General features: G+C 46.9%; 1 protein-coding gene across 1 annotated transcript; it reads right to left on the minus strand.

The window, feature by feature from the left end:
- Positions 1 to 15,048: 15,048 nt before the first annotated feature.
- LOC130118523 (teashirt homolog 1-like) lies at positions 15,049 to 20,253 on the minus strand. Its single transcript, XM_056286973.1, has 2 exons — positions 20,205 to 20,253; positions 15,049 to 19,866 (listed from the first exon to the last, which is right to left on the minus strand). Exons 1-2 carry the CDS (start codon positions 20,251 to 20,253, stop codon positions 16,358 to 16,360), a joined length of 3,558 nt encoding a protein of 1,185 aa, XP_056142948.1. The 3' UTR covers positions 15,049 to 16,357.
- Positions 20,254 to 20,723: the final 470 nt, after the last annotated feature.

Below are 20,723 nucleotides of genomic sequence, written 5' to 3' on the forward strand. Positions count from 1 at the left end.
ATGAACACACGCACACATGCATGTGCGCACACATGCACGCACGCATGTACACACGCACAAACACACACACACACACAAGAGCATAAAGCGTTCATCTATCACTAATCTAAGTACTGGGAGCCCTCACTCTCATATGTGTGTGTGTGTGTGTGTGTGTGTGTGTGTGTGTGTGTGTGTGTGTGTGTGTGTGTCCTTTGTGTACTGTGTACGGTCTACTGTCTACAACAGAGGTACCCAAATTCTTTCCTATGAGGGCCATCCCAGTATTCACGGCCTTGCGTCTATGCTTGTTGCCATAGGATGTGAACAAATCTTATCACAAAAATCACTGCAGCATGTATGCTTTGCAACACGTTCAACAGACACACACATAGGCACAGAGACACACACACACACGCACACATGCATGAACACACGCACACATGCATGTGCGCACACATGCATGCACGCATGTACACACACACACACACACACACACACACACACACACACACACACACACACACACACACACACACACACCAGCATAAAGCGTTCATCTATCACTAATCTAAGTACTGGGAGCCCTCACTCTCATGACCCCTGATAGCTGAAGCTGTCAGAATCAGAACCAGAAACACTTTACTTGTCGTGTCTCCCAGCCTACAGCAGTGCAACACAAAGACAAATAAACATATCAGAAACTACAAAACCTACAAGAACACATATATCCAAACTAACACAAACAAATAAATACTGCCGGTCTGCATGGGCTAGCAGTTAGCTTAGCCTGGCCCATTTCCGCGTCCTGTCAGACCGCCCTTGGTGATACCTCCTCAGTCGGAGCTCCAGGCAAGGTCAAGGTCTCTGGGACCACGGGACGTAGCAGACCAAGCTCTCCCAGCCAATCCAGCACCAGCTCTCCCAACCATCAAACTTAGACGCAGATGTGGACAAAGACACTGCATTGGACGGTACTGGGTGAGGCCAGACGTCAGGCCAAACGTGAATTCGCGCCGCCATCTTCCCACACTGAAAGAATGAATCCAGGGCCATAACAAGCTGGACTCCACACACACACACACACACACACACACACACACACACACACACACACACACACACACACACACACACACACACACACACACACACACACACACACACACACACACACACACACACACACACACACACACACAGGTCTGGTGGGAACTGAGTTGCAGCTTTCTTGTCCCACTCCCCATAGTAATGTTACATAGTAATGTCACATAGTAATGTTTCATAGTAATGTTACATAGTAATGTTTCATAGTAATGATACATAGCAATGTCACATAGTAATGTTTCATAGTAATGATACACAGTAATGTTTCATAGAAATGTTACATAGTAATGTTTCCTAGTAATGATACATAGTAATGTTTCATAGTAATGTTTCATAATAATGTTACATAGTAATGTTCTATAGTAATGTTTCATAGTAATGTTACATAGTAATGATACATATTAATGTTACATAGTAATGTTTCATAGTAATGTGTAGGCACAACAACCCACAGACCTTACAACAGGCTTTCCATTACTGGGTATTATACGGATGTTATCAGCCAAGTCTCTATCTCCAGACTAAAGAAATAAGCTTTGGGGAAAACAAAAGTAAAAACCTCTGTCATACAGAGAGTGCACGTCAGTGGTCTGTAAACCCTTAATTGAGATTAGATTTGTTTAAAATAAATAAATAAATAAATACATGAACAGAAGAGGAATCATCAAGCCGATAATAGGATTATTGTTTGTTGTTTGTTTGTTATGGATGGTGGATTAAAAAGTAAACCAGGGTTAAACGCAGGGAACATTAGCACAGGCTGCATAGTTATCGCCTGCCACTTCATAAAATTAGCAGACGCAACAGACTGAGAGCTCATTTGCATGAGTAGATAACGCTGGCATTGTTGTATGAGCGTTGCTGCTAATTAGAGGTTGTGCGAATACTGTTATGATGAATTAAACCTTTCATCATAACACTGGGAAAACTCACAAATGAATGGATAGAGGGGGGATAAGTCAAACTGGAGCTTGAAAGAGTATTTATAGGGTGTCAAATTGACTGACATCAGAAAAAGAAGGCGGGGCCTTATTCCCCTTTTGAATAGTATCAAAGCCAGCCAGTCCTAGTCTGGAATATCATGGAGTTTAACAAGACTTGGGTTTGACCCGTTTGTTGCAGGGGTGCAATTACCTGTGTTATATGTGTTTGCATTTGTGTGCATTTGTACACTCTTGCATCTGTGCAACAAATGTATTCAGTGTGTTTGAGTGGTTAATTGAAATGCAATTTGGATTTTAATCATGCAGGCAAAAATGAAGAGCAAACTGGTCCTTTAAAGGTATCAGTGAAAAAAGCCTAACTAACGTGCAGTACAGTTCAATGTTACGCAATCTGCTTGGGGGTTGTGGGGGGGGGGGGGCTCAGAAAGAGACTCAGTGCTAATTAAAGCCAGCTCTCTGTCAGTTCTGGTGGATGAACACTTCAAGGAATTTCACAGATAGATGATAGATGCCTTTGTGTCAGGGAAATCTCTCTTATGTGGAAACATACTTCACAAAGGTTGACAATCCCCATGGATAAAGCTTCTGATAAAGACCTTGTCTCTGTTTAAAACCGTAAGAGCATGATTATTAAAGAACCAGTCATATATATATATATATATATATATAAAAAGTATATATGTGTGTGTGTGTGTGTGTGTGTGTCCTTTGTGTACTGTGTACGGTCTACTGTCTACAACAGAGGTACCCAAATTCTTTCCTATGAGGGCCAAAATTAATCTGGATCGAGAGCTGCAGGCCAAAAATAGATAATAATATTATTTGCAATTACATTGCATTAAATGTATTGTACTTTAGCATCCGGGTAGCATGGCGGGCTATTCCGTTGCCTACCAACACGGGGATCGCCGGTTCAAATCCCCGTATTACCTCCGGCTTGGTCGGGCGTCCCTACAGACACAATTGGCCATGTCTGCGGGAGGGAAGCCGGATGTGGGTATGTGTCCTGGTCGCTGCACTAACGCCTCCTATGGTCGGTCGGGGCGCCTGTTCGGGGGGAAGGGGGAACTGGGGGGGAACAGTGTGATCCTCCCATGCGCTACTTCCGCCTGGTGAAACTCCTCACTGTCAGGTGAAAAGAAGTGGCTCGCAACTTCACATGTATGGGAGGAGGCATGTGGTAGTCTGCAACCCTCCCTGGATCGGCAGAGGGGGTGGAGCAGCGACCGGGACGGCTCGGAAGAGTGGGGTAATTGGCCAGGTACAACTGGGGAGAAGAAAGAAAGAAAGAAAAAAAAGGGGGGGTAAAATTATTATACTTTATAGAAACGTTGCTGAGAGTTAAGTTTAGCTAGCAGGTCACTTGCCTTCAGCTCTTGTCTGCAACTAGGGAATGTTTGGTTTGGTAGTGACGGCGGATATTCGCTATATTCTTTCAAAACAGCCACTCTGTCTGCAAATGAGAAAAACTACCGTCGAGTTCATTTCTGCCAAAAAATAAAAAATAAAAATATATTCATCATGTCATTTTGTTCTTAATTGTCTTTTATCAGGGTGCCACTGCCAATTTGGCTCCATGGTGACCAGCTGACTCACGTAGGAGACACCCACAGCACGTGAGCATTTCTTTAAAGATAATAACATTAAAATACCATCTCCACTGCGGATGAGCGTTGCTTTCCGATGATCACTCCCTTCTGTTGTGTAAAATCTATATTGAAACAAAATATTGAAAAGGAAAACCCGAGGGGAGAGAGAGGAGAGAGAGAGAGAGAGGAGAGAGGAGAATAAGCATGAACTTGTCAAATGCCATGGTGGGCCAAACGGGGGGCCCGCGGGCCCCAAAGTGGACGGCCCTGGTCTACAACCAGTGGGGTAAAAAAAACATAAACAAGAACAAAACAACTGCTAGAAATATTAAAGCACTCCCATTTTAAATACGCAAATTTATTATCTTGGGTTAACAGCAAAGAAACCGCATCCTCCTCCCCCCCCCCCCAGACGTTGATGTTGTCCTCATTTGTCTGTTTGGTTTGCTGATGTTATTGCATTAGTTCCTGGTCAGTGGCTTCCACCAGTGCCTCTGTGTATTTGTAGTTCTGACGGTGGAACAAGCGGCTGCTGGACTCTGAGGTGCCCACGCCTGCAGGCACGAGCTGACCCTCCCTGTCCTGCGACTGGCTGTGACCACATGTCGTTCCTCGCTCCAGGCTACAACACAGAAGGGGCTTGGGGGGGAGGGGGGTACGCGGGGGGGGGGGGGGGTTGAGAGGCAAGGCTGCACAGGGCAAAGGCTTAATTTGCCTGTTTTGCTACTACATTTAAAAGGAGCTGTTCAGAGCTGTAGCGTTTTACACTGTGTTTAATCCCACTCTGTCATGCCAAACAAGGGGCTAATGGCGAAAAATGGCGAGGTTGAGAGGTTTTCCCTGAAGTGTGGGGAGCCGGCTAGCTGGTGCTTTGACTTGACATTTGCATACTACAGTGCACCAGAACTCACATTAAAATACAATTAAAATGCAATATATACAGGACGTATTGTTTACATATAGATAGATAGATAGATAGATAGATAGATAGATAGATAGATAGATAGATAGATAGATAGATAGATAGATAGATAGATAGATAGATAGATAGATAGATAGATAGATAGATAGATAGATAGATAGATAGATAGATAGATAGATAGATAACTTTCAGGGCATTAATTTCCTCAAATCATAATAGCACTATTTATTCCTCTAAAAGTTCAACTTATTATTCTAATATATTATGTTTTTGACATTATTGCTGTTTTATTAAAAAAAATCACTTAGCGTGTGTAGCAGAATGGGTGAAATATGTACCATGTCACATATCTGTGGCAAACAAGAATAATTTTTAAAAAAAAGACAATTTGGTGAAGGTTTTTTGGATTGACAGCCAGCAGTATTTTCAAGGCTTCCTTGCACATGAGGCATGGGGACAAACTGCACATCACAAGGCAGCCAAGATGGCACACATCACACAGCCCTGCCACTGATCTCACCACCGCCGGCCGCCAATCAGACACATCACAAAAAGCTGCCTTCTGCTTGCTGACAGCAGCCAGGGCCAAGACGTTAACCCTTCCACTGCCAGCACGGATACGCAGGGCGAGGAGTGTCCCTCTCTCCCTCTCAGCAGTCCCATTTGAGCTGTAGAGACTGCCATTGAACCTTAGCAGGTGATCACTCTCTGTGGGACGCACCTCAGCCATCTCTCACTGTCACCGGGACAGCGATGCGCCGTCTTGTTTATGGGTAGACTTGCCTTATTGTCTCGGTTTCCACAACACTGCACTACGGTAAATTACTGTAGGAGTGTGCATAGTGAACGTCTCCAACTTAATTGGGAATATTGAATAACAGATAATTAGGTATTTGATGTGACACACGGAGTCTAATGGGCTTGATAAGGTGGTCTCATGTTGTTCCCGTAGCGAGGGGGATTTTTGATGTGTTGTCAGGCCTAGTGTAAAAATAACTGAAGTGACAGTAGTGACTTGGTTGTCAGTGTTGTCGGGGCTGGTGCGGATTTTCACAGCCGTGGGTCCTGTGTATTTATGCATGTGTGTGTACACGCCTGTTAGTCTCTGTGTGTATTTGTGCTGTGCGAATAGGAGCGCTTGCCTGTATGTGCGCGTGCGCGCCAATGTTGTGGGTGACAGTGCTGATCGCTGCGTGATGACAGCCTATCATTGTCGCTGTGTGAGAGTGAGAGTGGCAGGGGGGCCTTTCTGGCATGTGTTTTCCCCACGCCTTCATCTGTGTCTATGGCACTCTGAGCCTGGCTTAACAAAGGAGACAGGAGGGTGGGGGCTGGGTGGGGCTAGCCACACAGAAATGTGTTGGGAGCAGTCACATGGTGTCACTTCCATCCGAGGTTCCGGAACAGGAAGCAGAATCCTTCAGACTCGGTGGGCAGAAAGGGAGCTCAGCAAACTAACTCACCATGGCAACCAGCCTGGGGGTTACTACTTCTTTACTCTCACCACGGTTACCAGTTGCTGCAAATAATCCTTTACCTACACAGGTGCTTTATGATCTGTGACACGCACGCACACACATGTGCACAAGCATGCCCACTATGCACACACATACACGTGCACAAACATGCCCACACATGCACAATACACACACACATGCACGTGCACAAACATGCCCATGTGTGCACAACAAACATACACACACACACACACACACACACACACACACACACACACACACACACACACAGTCCTACTTCAATCATTGCAGCAATAATACCCCACTCAAAATGGCTTTGTCAGAAGACACTTTGCCGAACCTATGCGCGGCTGCCATAAGCAGAACAACTGGTGCAAGATAGGTGATCCTGTAATACACACATTTGTTAACTCTGATACAACTTGTTCTAATACCATGTTTTTTAATTTAAAAAAACGTATGAATTAGTCAAGAATTTGACTTCCCTCTTAGTAAGTCATTTTTCGCAGCTACCATTTTTTTCAAATGTGTGCCGCAGTACAATCCTTGATGGCACGTGCTGCCATGGCTATGTAGAGCGCGCTCGACAGACAAGAACCATGACATATCTCGCCATCAGGTCAGCATTGTCAATTGGTTTGAGTAACGGAGACAACTGAAAGCCCCAAAAGGAATTGTAAGCAATGCGGCCATTGTTGGAGTTCTCATTCGCCAGTGTAACGAGCACGGATGCGTAGAGGCTAGCGAATAGGACGCTTTAGTCGATTGGTTAACATAGTCGCCCGGGGTTCGCGTCCCGGCTGCGGCTGTTCCCGGCTGTCTCTTGAATTCGCTACATTGGTGTCAGACGTGGGACGGTGAGACCATTGGAAGCGCGTGCGGCCAGAGGCGTACGCAGCTCCACGTTAGCGTTAGCTCTGCTAGCTCACTCGGCGAATTCAAAAGTTCTTTTCTCACGTAGTCAAACTGCACGGATCATGCGGGTCACTTGCGTCGGGTGATTGTATTTATCTCAGAGGCGAGGACGACGACTTCTGACACCATGTCTTGTACTTTATAGTACTTATATTAGTAATGAATGGACCGGAGACCAAGGCATAACGTTGACCTTTTACTAGGCATATCTTCAAGTCCCCACGCTCACGCATGCGCGCTCGTTACATATCAAAACCCGCTCACTACATGAGGGAGCTGGTAACACGGGGATTCGAACCGGCGATCCCCGTTGTTGGTAGGCAACGGACACCAAACATGAATCGCAGTCACACCAGGCTACCAGTTCTGCCATGTACTTCCAGTTTTGCTAAAAATGTTTCATGTATTTAATTTATAGCGACCAAAAAAAACACAAATGCCCAGATGACAAACTGAATGTAAAAAAAATCAAAATGTAACAGCGATCACTAATTTACCAAAACCATTTACGGCCACAGATTCATACCAGATGCAAATAAAACCAAAGAGGGGCGAGAATTACAATAGTGTTCTGGCAATTACAAGGCCCGCGTTGCATTTCAGCTGCCACGCGCCACGGAAGCAGTTATCCCACAGATGTGTTTGGCAACCGCAGTGCGCTATAAATGCCAGGCCAGCTATCAATGAATTCATCACCCGTCCTCACAGAGAAACGAGCTAATTTTGGAAGAAGGGGTACAGAAATAAATAAATAAAAATCAAGAGACTGGCTTATTTTCTGGAATATCCATCAATCAATCAAGTTGTGTATTTATATAGCGCTTATAAAAGCATAAAACACTTAACTTTTCTGGTCACAAGAGTTGTGGGGTCCTAGCAAGGAGACGGTCGGGACAGATCCAAAACATCGTATAACCGAGTGTGAAAAAGCAGAATAGTGTCCAGCTTTTATTCTTTCTAAATAGTAACACAACTTTTGGGCTGCGTGACCGCAGATTGGACCGTGATGGACACGTGCCCTCAGCGGCCCTATCTACACGCCTATCAACAGCTGACTTATTCAGCACGCGTCATTGGTGGGGATCTGCGAGCCGTGGGACCTCTGGGTCTTCAGCCTTAGATGTCTTGGATGAGGCCTGTCCAAAAAAACAAAAAAAAGGGCCCTGGGGTCTCATGAACAAAACCACGCACACATCTAATCTGGTTTCCACAGCAACGGCAGGGATTAGGAGCATGATTAGGGAGGGGCTCCTCTAATGAGACAGCTCATATGCATAATTCATGTAAATGAGACGGGTAGGGAGGGGTGGGAGTGGCCGGCAGTTGATGAACATGGCAATAATGGAACAGACACGCGCGCGCACACACACACACACACACACACACACACACACACACACACACACACACACACACACACACACACACACACAAACACACACAACTATCCATGCACAAACACTAAACAGTAAATGCTTTATTCAGGCAGAGGAGCAAAAATGGCGCCAGGTGGAGCAGAAGTGGTGTCTGTGAGGCAGAGGTGGTGTCTGTGGGGCAGAAGTGGTGTCTGTGGGGCAGAGGTGGTGTCTGTGGGGCAGAAGTGGTTTCTATGAGGCTGTCGGTTTCTGTCCACAGCATAACAACAGGATGCTTCAGCAGAAGCTTTGAAACAGTCATGTGCACTGAAACGATGGGGGTGGGTGGGGGTCACTTCAGGATGTTAGTCATTACTCATTATTAGATGTCTTGGAAAAAAGCCTGCAAAGAAGAATGCGGCTGATCCTCTCACTGTGGACTGTGGAGGTGAAGAGATTTGCTGTGATCTCCCAAGCATTACTGCCAACAGGGCATGTTTATTTTATTTTTGTGTTTGTACTTTTTTTTTCTTCCGTGTACCCATACGAATGTGTGTGTACCGGTGTGTTGTTGTACGCTTGCATATGTCTTTTTTCAGTGGACATGACAAATGTGTCGCCCCCCCCTCCAGTGGTATGAAACACTAAAATGCCACCCCCCTCCACCCCATCACACCACCACCACCTCTACCACTGCTGCCACTGCCATCAGACACACACACACGGCTACCCCCACCCCCCCATTCCCCCTTTCTCCCATCACCCCCACCTGTATAATAACCCCCTCTGTCTTTCCTGCCAGAGCACCATGTCCAAACCAAACACAACAGATCAACAACTCTGCATGCACATCGTGTCACGGGATAAATTATGCGTGGGGTGTCAGCTTCATACGTGGGGTTCGGCTGGCTGTCCGTGACATGTGTCAGGGTGCCCCTGCATCTCAGCCTCACACGCTAATGACGTGACGCAGGGCAGCCTCCACACCCCACCCCCTACCTGCCCCCCGACCACCCCACCCACCCACCCACCCACCCACCGACACCCCCACCGACATCCACCTCCCGCCTCCCTCGACCATAGGCGGCGTGTCACCTCCGGGAGGAGAGGGGGAACCCTGGGTTTCAGCGGGGAGAGAGACGGACAGCAGCGTCCGTGTCTGGCGCGGACGCCGTGGCAGGTGCTTCACTTATATACATTGTGACACATGAGACCTTTTTACACGCTAGCGTCTCCCTTACACCCCCCCATCCCCACCCCACTCCACCTTTCCTCCTGCTCAAGATGGTGCATTTTTTATTTATGCTCTTTTCTTTTTCTTGTGTGTGTGTGTGTGTGTGTGTGTGTGTGTGTGTGTGTGTGTGTGTGTGTGTGTGTGTGTGTGTGTGTGTGTGTGTTTGTGGTCTTTGTATGCAAATGCTGTTTGACTTGTCTGAATCATGTGTGTCTGTCCGAGAGGATGTGTGATTCAGAGTGACTGAAGATTGTACACACGGTGATTGCATCCACCAGGCCTACTTCGAGCCTTGCATAAGTAATTAAGATGTCAGTATGTGTTCTCATATTCCCACAACAAAACTGTAAGAAAACATGCACCGCTGAAGGTCATTTGAATAATTCCGTAATGGAAGGGAGCCCTTGGTTTTTGTTTTTTTTGGAACGCATGGGAAAAAAAGAAAATGTCAATGATCAAAATCAACCAGCATCATATTTCAGGAGGCAACGCGAACTCCTGGAGCACTTGCCTCTCCATCTTTCCGCCCGGATCTCCCTTGCTGAAGAGATAGATAAGGGATAAGTGTCTTTGTGCATATCAAACAGAACACAAGCCGCTATATCTCAAGAGTCTTTTTGTTACACAAATTGGTTTTGAGTCATTTTCCACACTGGCCTTTGATATGAAATAGTAAATGACAGGGATACGGTGGATCTCACATTCCAAAAAAAAAAAAAGAAGAAGAACCGTAGAGGTCATGACTGAAGCATACATAGACAATCAGTAAATGGGAAATCCGTCATTAATCATTCATATATGGGTCATCGCTATAGCATTGTGGCTAGGCAACGTCCCCTGCTGCACATTAGTTGAGATTCAAAAGATTTCTGCAACAAACTCTCGAACTGTATGTAGCGAATTCAAGGGGCAGCCGGGAAACGCCGCAGCCGGGACGCGAACCCGGAGAGCCCGCACCACAGACGACTACGTTAACCAGCCCACTAAACGTCCCGACGCGACAGCAAAGGGCTAGCGATTCATTATCTTGACGCTTCGGCATACCAGCCCCCTCACGCCTCCGAGCACACGCGGTTCCAATGGACTCACGGTCTCACCATCCCACTTCTGACACCAATGTAGCGAACCCGGGTCGCCCGCACCACGGGCGACTGTACTAACCAGCCGGGTCCGACCCGTTAGCCAACCGAGTGAAGCGAGTGTCGTATGTATGTAGGGATTATAGCAATGATGCGCTAACCTTGGTTGACTGGTTAGCGCAGTCGGCCGTGGTGCAGGTGATCTGGGTTCACTACATTGGTGTCAGAAGTGGGATGGTGAGACCGTGAGTCCATCGGAACCGCGTGTGCTCAGAGGCGTGAGGGAGCTGGTATGCCGAAGCGTCAAGGTAATGAATGAGTAGGTTCGCTAGCCCTTGGCTAACGGGTCGGACCCTTTAGCTGACTGGTTAGCGCAGTCGCCCATGGTTCGCGTCCCGGCACGGAGGTTCCCGGCTGCCCCCCGAATTCGCTACTTATAGATCAAATGTTTTGTATTGCTTCTCATGTAATTGGCTCACTGGTTCCTCCCTCTCCACATCGGGCTGGTGTGTGCTGAGCGCTCTGGTGCAGAATGGCTGCCCTGCATCACCCGGGTGGTGCTGCACATTGGTGGTGGTTGAGGTGAGTTTTCCCCCTTCAGTAAATATAATCCATTATTATTATTATTATTATTATTGATATTATATCTACTAACTCTGTGGGCTTACAATACAAATACGTGTGAAATGGTGTGTGCAAATCTCAACATATTCAGCAGGTGCAACAGCAAAAAAGAGAAAACCAACCAAAAACGAATACACAAACAGCAAAATAATAATAAAGAAAAAAGAAAACAGACATAATATAGCAATAAAATAAATAAATAAATCCAAAACTAGGAATATTTCTTATCTCCGGGGACACTGGTGCAGGATGTGAATGGAGAGGTGCTGTGGCCGAGTCCTGTTTTCTAAAACCACATCCCTCATCCCCAAATGTGGAGGAAACATTTCTTCTCCTCGGGCGTATTTTGTCCGGCCACGTGACAAATGAAGGGCCTGGTGACACACACACACGCACGCACGCACGCACACACACACACACCTGCATGTTTTATCCACAACCAGATCATAACTAAAGGCCTGACAGACAAAGATGATCTCCTCCATCCGCTCGCTGCTGCTGTCAGACGCCATCCTTCTGAAAAGACAACACGTGTCACATCACTGTCCCGCAGGAGCATCATCCTGCGTTGACGGAGGACCTCCCGGCTCCTCCAAAAAAGCAGACACACTTGTCCCGACACAGTAACGGTCCACTTTACACCAGCAGTTGTCTTGAATTAGTGCTCTGCTGCAACAAAGCTGCCTTGCCAATGACGTGGTGTGTTTGCAAGAATCAGTCTGCAAGGAGGAAATCCAAGTTACTCCACATTTTTAACAAATGAAGCTCAGCGCCGTATTTTAGTCGAGTCAACAAATGGACTTACATCAACATAAAAATAGACAGAAACAAAAGATTTCTCGAGCAAAACGCGAGTACTGATAACTTCTTTGTAAAGGTTATGTTCAAAATGAGCCTTTTATCAGGATCCAAACAGATTCTTCCCACTTTGGTTTCAGATCCAGCACAAAGGCTCTCCTGTCTGTGCTCCTTTGTTGTTGGTACTGTGTCAGACATTGTTTGTTTGGTCTGAGGTATTTTGGAAGGGTATTAAACGAAACGCTGAAGTGTGCACGGAGTATGAGGGTTTTCAAGACAACAGAAATGCTGGGATCCTTGGAAAAGGCTTTGTTTTTGTTTCATGGCCGACAATGATCTTCCTGCTGCTCGCGCTTTGCTCAACGGGAACACCGAGCACGAATACGACCAAGAACGTCTGAATGCGTGCAAAGGCGTTTTGGGGGAGGACCACAGGTGTGAATGCTTGTCTGCACAGGGGAATTTGAGTGCAAGAGGAGTGTTTGTATACCCGTGTGTGTGTGTATATATTGTAGCGAATTCGGGGGACAACGCAACCACAGGAACTGCCGCGGCCGGGAAGCGAACCCGTATCGCCCGCACCGTGTCTTCTTATAAAAAGACACGCTGGCCGCTTGCTGGCGAGTCTGACCCTTTAGTCGAGCGGTTAGCGATGTCTCCTGCGGTGCGGGCGATACGGGTTCGCTTCCTGGCCGCGGCAGTTCCTGTGGTTGCGTTGTCCCCCGAATTCGCTACATTGGTGTCAGAAGTGGGATGATGAGACCGTGGGGTCGGAAGCGCGTGCGCCCAGAGGCGTGAAGGAGCTGATATGCTTAAGCGCGGGGACGCGCTTCCTGAAGGAGAGGGGTAGTGTAACGTGCATGGATAAGAAGACACGCTGGCTGGCGGGTTTGACCCTTTAGTCGAGCGGTTAGCGATGTCTCCTGCGGTGCGGGCGATACGGATTCGCGTCCCGGCCGTGGCAGTTCGTGTGGTTGCGTTGTCCCCCGAATTCGCTACTATATATATATATATATATATATATATATATATATATATATATATATATATATATATAGTGCACTTTCTCCTTTAGTGACTTTATCCATAAGCCTACAGCCACATGATAAAAATAATCTAAGTCACTCAGGTAACCTATGGAGTACCACAGTGCAAGGTCCTCTGCACATTTCCATGCTAACACCAACATATGCCTTGTTGTATCTTGGCAGAGGCAGAGACGAGTGAGGGAGGTTAATAATTCCTCTCCTCCCCCCCTCCCTTTACCAGCCCAGGTAATTTTGTTATTCCGTTTGTGCCCTCTGTCTACACCCACCTCTGTCTGCTGTACATAATGGCCCCAGCCCTGAGAGGAAGCAGGCATTTACTAATACAAAACCTTGAGGAAATCCCTACCAATCCTCAGGGCTCACGTTCGGTGCGCCCAAAACACAAAGGCTATGCAAATCTGCCCAGCCTGCGTTTATCTACCCCTCGGTTTCCGTTCGCACCACGGGAACCAGCATTGTGCCATGCGTAGCGATTATCGCATGTAATTTACATAGAATATGCACCGAAAACAGTGCGCTGATCTCTAACAAAGCAGGGAGAGTCTATCGGCTCAACAGCTATCTGACTGCGCAGCGAAATTACAGGTTTAGCTGTGGGGTATTAAACCTACGAGGCTTTATTTATTTATTTATTTCTGGGGTGTGTGTGTTTGGGGGTGGGGTGGGGGGGGGAACACTATCTCCTCGAAATGTTGCTTGTTTATCTGCCCTGTTTGTTTTAAAAAACCCCAACTCCGGCTACGTCTTCCTGGAAGCTGCGTCTCCAGCTGGACTAATCTGCCCTCTCGCCGTGTTTCCTTTGTCACCGAATCCGTGTATCAACACACCGAGGAGCCAGCCGGATCGGGAAGGTGCGTAATTTGCACAAAGGCAATACGTGCTGAAACGCCTGGGAAAGTCGGTGCGCGTGCGCGCGCGCGCCTGAGTCAGCCAATATGAGACATGTTTTGAGGATGAGGGAAGGGATCACCACCACCACCACCACCACCGCGGCGCAGCTTCAACCTCCTCACGACGCCCCGGTACGCGCAGCTATTCACGCTGGAACCTGAGACGCATGTTCATCATGGGGTGATGAGACGAGTTGAGATGAGGACACCCTCACCCCCCCCTCCCCCCTTCCAGCAGTGAAGACACCTTACGTCTTCACAGCTCACCTTTGCCTGGGGGTCATCCAGAGGTCATCTGATACGAGGATTCCCTCCCCTTCCACCTCAGCTTTACAGTTAAGCGTCACACACCGGTAACTCGTGGATTACAAACCCTATAACTTCTCTCTGATCTTAGTTGCAGAGTTACAGTTGACGAGAGGGGAAAAAAAAGTTGGAAGCTAGCCGCTCGTGTACCATCTGAATAGTTGTATTAATTACTGGGCTGCTTTAGTGTGGCCAGTCAGGAGGCCGTATCAACGAGAACAGACACCCATCTGATTCTGTTCCAGGAAGAAAGGCACAAGTACACTGCCGTCATAAATACAACACTGATTCTTTCAGAACAGGCACTCCAAAGGCCAGTCACAAGCCTAGCATGGGTTTCTTGCAGCACAATAGGCACCCTTACAGGCTTATCATCACCGTCATCTTCATCATTACATTAATCATCAATGGCATATGATAAGGCTCAGTCATCAGTTACAAGTATGACACCAGTGTTTGTTCTTTTCTTCTTGAGCGCAAGAGTTTGAAAAGGGACGATAGGTTTCTCATGGGCTGTGCAATGGCAGGCACTCAGTCCAGAGTACGCACCAGTCCAGACTATGGACCAGAGAGGACTAATGGACTAGTAACACATGAGCTAGTACCGGACAAGTGTAATGGTTTTGATTTGCAGTGACGCAAATTCTGATATCAAATCCAAAAAATAAAAATGAATAATTAAAAACAACAGGGCCAAGCCTGTTCATGCAGTTAGGTGCATGTCTTTGCAAAAAAACAAACAAAAAAACAAACAAAAACACCACAAACGTTTTACTGTTAACAACTGCATTAGGGTTTATTTTACAATTGAGAAAGAAATGAAATGAAACAAACTAACTGGTGCTAAAAAGTTTTTTTTTTTTACAATATTGTTGATAAAACATTGAAATGTATAGTCATTGTGCATCGCTTATTTTTCACACCATATCATGCATCAAATTGGATGCAAGTATAATTAAAATCATTTCTGTAAACCAAGCCAAAGAAGCTAAATTTGTATTTTCTTTAAAAAAAAAAGAAGACATTTTGTAGCTCTCCAGTATATATCTATGTACAATCATCTGTTTTTCTTTTTTATTATTTTTTGTATATAAAATGACAATATAAAAATTAGAGAATGCACACAACTTAAGATACAAAGAATGTTGAGCTGTTTCAAATGTTAAGATATGTCTTATGGAGTACTGACATTTCACTGATAATCATTTACACGTAACGGACTGCTCTCTTTACAGTTGAATAAAGCAACATGATTCTAGAAAGAGAAAGTTGGAACAAACAATACGATTGGAAAATTGCTATAAGGTGATACTTCACATCAAGAAAAGTTGTTTTGAGCAAACTTGCATACTGACGGCCATTCATTTTCACTGATTGACTTGTAACCAGAAGCAGCATCTAAGTTTTTCCAAAATTTTCATTTTCTACTACAATGACAGACTTTTGAGCAGGCCATTCATTATCAAACATTGAAGTGACAGAACAAAAAAAAAAAAAAAAAACATAAAAAAAGAGGGGGAAATGACCATACATGACCTCTTTAATTCAACCCGATTTTGACAAATGCAGAATATTTCAAAACATGTTCTCTTTACAAATTCAACTGTCTAAGGTGCTACTTCAGTCTTTCAGGGTATTCTTCCATTCTTTTGGTGTATACATTTAATTTTCACCTTCTTCATATCAAGTATTATACAGTTTTCTTTCCCTCCCCCCATTCATTTTTCACACACAACTTAAATTACCATTGATGCAGTAGTTGTTTTTTGCCATGAAAAGATTAAAATCTTGTGTTTAACCTTGATTCACTAAAATACATGCACATATCAGACAAATAGCATATAAATATATTACAAAATAAGTATAAAAAAGCTTGACAAAAAAGAAACAAATTAACATAAAACATGGTCCAGTCAGGCAGTTATCACAACGAAAATAATAAGACTGATTCTTTTTTTTTCTTTTTTTTTTTCTTTTTCTGATGGCCCAATTCGGCCCAGTGCAGTAACTCTCAAAAATGTTATAGTAGTGCAATGAAAATCTGGTCAGTTCCACAGCTATCAGTCTCCCCAAGCTCTAGACCCCGTTTTAAATTTTCTCCAACTTGTCTAGCTTCTCCAGTTTCTCCAAAGCGGTGACAAACACCAAATGGTCCTCTGGAGACTTGCCGTGGGTCTTGCTAAGGTGCAGTTTGACCGCATGTTTGCTGACAAATGTCCGATTGCAGAGTCTGCACTGGTACACAGAGCCTGTGTCGTCCTCTGGTGTGGTCAAACCTAATAGGGGACTGCTGAATGTAATTTTGTCTGTGATCACCTTTGAAACAGCCTGCTGCTCCCGTAGGTGCTCTGCTGACAGTTTGGACAGGTCCTTCAAGCTGAAGCCCAGGTGAGATTCCAGGTGGCTGATGTAAGCGGAGGGAGTCCTGAACTGGGAGGCACAGTCACCACAGAGGAACACAGGTTGGCACGAGTCCATGTTTTTCAGGAATTTGGTGCCCCCAGTCCGTCTTAACTGGTACTTGACGTTGGCCAGCCAATGGGATATGGTAGTCATGGAGAGACCTGTGAACTTGCAGATATGGACCCTCTCCTGGGGTCCTAGGTCAGTCATGGCATAGCGGCCCTCAGGCGTTTCTCTCAGGCTGGAGGCAAACTGTGCCTGGAGGATGAGGAGGTGCTGGGGGTTCCAGTTTGACTGCCTTCCTTTCCTTTTTTGCACTGGGGAGAGATCTTCCAGCGCATCTTCAAATGTACTGCCGTCTGCGTCAGACTTCTCTGAGATGGAGGAGGGTGTGGAGGATTTGGGCGTAAGCCTTCCAGTGAGGTTCTTCACCATGTCAGAAATGTCCATCAGAGCATTCTCTCTCAGAGGAGAGGACACCGATTCAGGGAGAGAGAGGGGTTTGTTACCATTTACAGGACTGCTATTGAGCAGTTCATTACTACTGCTTTTGTTATTGTTGCTGTTAGCAGTGGACTTAGCTTTACTTAAGTCTATGGGCTGGTCATTGCTCTCGTAGAACAGGTAGCGGTTGATAGGCTCAGCTGGCTTGGCCTGAGGGGTCGGAGTGAAGGCCGGCTTGTCCATCATGCTGTTGCTGATCTTGTAGAGCATGGAGAGTGGGTCGGCAGCTGAGCTAACTGGTTTAGATGCTTTACCCAGGTGTGTGTTCATGATTGACTGGAGTGCACTGAGAGGGTTGATAAAAGGCCTCTCTGGTGGATGATCTGTAATGATACCCAGACTGTTGCCATTGGTTACTGGGGATTGGCGGGTCTCCGAGCCATTCTTTAAGTGGGTGTTGTGGCCATCAATGAGGCTCTCTTTGGGCTCCTTCTTACAGACAAGCTCTGACTCCACACTGCAAGGGCTGCTGTTCCTCACAAAGGGCTGTGTCACAACAGAGGGGTCATTTGGAGAAGCCAAGGGCTCCCTTAGTGCAGGGGAAGGGGACTTGGTCGAAGATGGGGGCCGGCAGCGGTCCAGGCTCACCATCTTCTCCTCTTTCTCCTTCTTCACAGTGGCGGCTTTCCCCGTCACTTTCTCTACCAGCTCTTCCATGGCAGTGACGTTGCTCCTGAGGTGGGAGGGAGAGGAAGGGCTCCTGGGGGAATTGATGACAGAGTTCGGGTCACTCACTAGGCCTCGAAGCCCACTGTTAAACATTGGCTGCATTTGGACACTCTGAACTGTCGGGGGTAGAACAGCGGTAGAGTTCTTCATGGCGCCCTGGAGCTGGTATGCTGCATGGATGCTGGGGTAGCCACCCCATGTAGGTGTGCCAGTCTGGGCCTTGCTGATGGCACTGGATACAGTATTCTCAAGGGACTTGAGAATATCTAATCCCCCTTTGGGTGCCTCCTCTAGATCTTCTTCTCTGAGGTATTTATATGACGTAGTGTCTGCCTCACTTTTTTCATTTGGGTCCTCTTTTTCCTCTTTTATCTTTCTCTCTCCTTGCTCAGGGAGTTCCATCTTTTCTTCCTCACCTCCTTCCTTCTTTTCTTCTGAGCCAGAAGACAGAGCAGGGGACACCGGCTGGGATTTAACACTGCTAGGAGCAGGGAGCCTGGTAGTGGTTGGGGGCAGCGGGATGGACTGAAACTTCTCTTCCACCACTGGGTCAAACACCAGCTGTTTCCCCTTTTTGGAGGCAGAGTTTGTGACCTTCAAAAAGTGACCTGTGACCATCATGTGAGCGGTCAGCTGCTGCAGTGTATCATGGGAGCTCCCACATTCCATGCATTTGAGGATCTGGGCTTTACGGGCCTCAAACTGCCACGTGTAGCTGGCTCCATTCTGGTAGCCATAGCGGTTGTTAGGGGTAACATAGGGGTTAGCTGTGGCTTTTGAATCTTTGCTAGTATCACCAAGGGATAAATTAACACCACCGCCACTACTAGCACTGACAGAATCTGGGGAGCACGGGGAGACTATGGCATCCTGAAGAGCTCGTTTTTTGGCAGATGTGGGCACCAATTTAGTGGCCAGGGCTGGCACTGGTTCTTTGAGAGGCACTTTCTGGTAATGCTTGGTCTTGATCATGTGGACGCTGAGATCCTGCAGAGACTCGAATGAATGGCCACAGTACATGCACTTCAGCACCTTCTGAGCGTCCTCTTTCCCCTCCATCTCCATCAAGGAGCGCTTGCGGGGCTTGGACCAGCGCTTTCCCCGGTCCTCCTCTTTGTCCTTGTTGTCATCCCGGTAGTGACCCGTTTCATTCATGTGGACTGTCAGTCCCACCAGTGTGTCGTAGGCAGCACTGCAGTCTTTGCAGCGGAATTTGCTGGCGCCAGTGAAGACTGAGCCATAGAGCTTGTTGTTCTGCCGGTAGAGCTGCACTGTGCTAAAGAGGCTAGGCTCTGGCAGCAGGTGGTAGGGGGTCTGCTGGAGAGTCTTGGCAAGCGCTGCCTGGTGCCAGTCATAGGCCACACCACTGCCATTACTTCCCCCTCCGCTGGTGCTGCTGTTTCCACTGTGGCTGCTAAGAGAAGTGGCTGCCATGCCATTGGCGCTGCAACTTCCACTCCCCCCAATGCTGCTGCTGGAGTTCCTTCCATTGTAGTGGCTGTTTGCCGTGCTGTCCTCACTGCTCTTGTTTATGGTGGTGGTTATGGATGCAGAGGCAGTGGAGGTGGGTGCAGCAGTATTGGGGACACTGTTTACACTGCCAGCTGCAGCAGGCTTAGATTTCATGATGTCCATTGTGATACTGGACCAAGAGGCATCTGAGATGAGGTTTGCATAGACGGCTTTCATCTGTGTCAGGCTATCCTGGAGGGAAAGGCTGCTGTTGGGACGAAAGGGCAAAGAAGTGCCCTCTCTTTCCTGACCGTCCCTGGAGCAGGTGCTCTTGAAGTCAATGAGGCGGTCGCTGGCATCACTGAGCGGAGAGCCATAGCCTGCATCAGGGTTGGTGCCATTGCTGAGAGGTGAGTCCCTGTAGCTAGGTGGCCTGCCTCCATCCATGTCTTCCTCTTCCTCGTTGCACAGAAACTCTGCATCCTGGCCATCCAATGAGAGGCCGTCATCCTGTAGGTGCTCCTCCTCATCATTAGCGGCCGCCTTAAGCTCATCCTCAGGAACATATGCTGGAGTACAGAGAAAGAGGCAGAGATAGACAGAGAGAGACAGGAGAAAGAAAAAGAGCGAGGGAAAGGGGGAGAGTAAAGGGGGTGGGCAGGGAGGGAATGGAAGGATAAGATAAGAGGTCAGCAAAGTGAACTAAAAGATTTACACCACTTACAGGACCACTGTCAAAATAACATGAATGAATACCCAACGATAGGAAATATGGGCTTTTATTCAAATGTGTGTGTGTGTGTGTGTGCATGTTTTTGCATATATGCGCCTATATTTTACACACGTCTCTGAAAGCCAGCGGTGAAAAAAAGCCTCCAAGGGAAAAATTAATCACTGAGCTTCTGACAGTTGTCCTTTTCCTTCCCAAGTCCCCCATTCCTACACACAGGCCTCATGTTCCCCTGCAAGTCACTGGCTGCTTGGCCTTGTTAGCCTGCTACATGCTATAATCTCCTTCCTTCCTTTCTTCCTTCCTTTCTCCCTTCCTTCCTTCCCATGCCCCCATGACTCCTCTCCCTGATCCTCATTGTGGCATTTGTGCTGCTCACATGGTGAGGTTATGCAACTGATTGGAAGGGGGAAACAAACAAAACTCTCATTTTGAGACACGGCAGCGGTTTCTCTCTCTGATGTGGCGAAGGTCACACTCTCACAAAGTGAATAAGCACATTGGTACAACAATGGAACTAGTGCTAGGCAGTGCAGACAGCATTCATGGACATGATACAAACAACATGGACAACACGTGCTCAGAGAAGACTCAAGTTAAAGTTGACGTGGCATCAAAAGATCAAGATCTGGACAAACAGAACCAAATGGAGCCATTTTCACTGGCAATAAGCGTAAAAAGGCAAATAAGATAGAG

The sequence above is a fragment of the Lampris incognitus genome, chromosome 9 (assembly GCF_029633865.1).
Source record: "Lampris incognitus isolate fLamInc1 chromosome 9, fLamInc1.hap2, whole genome shotgun sequence".
In the NCBI taxonomy this organism is placed as follows: domain Eukaryota; kingdom Metazoa; phylum Chordata; class Actinopteri; order Lampriformes; family Lampridae; genus Lampris; species Lampris incognitus.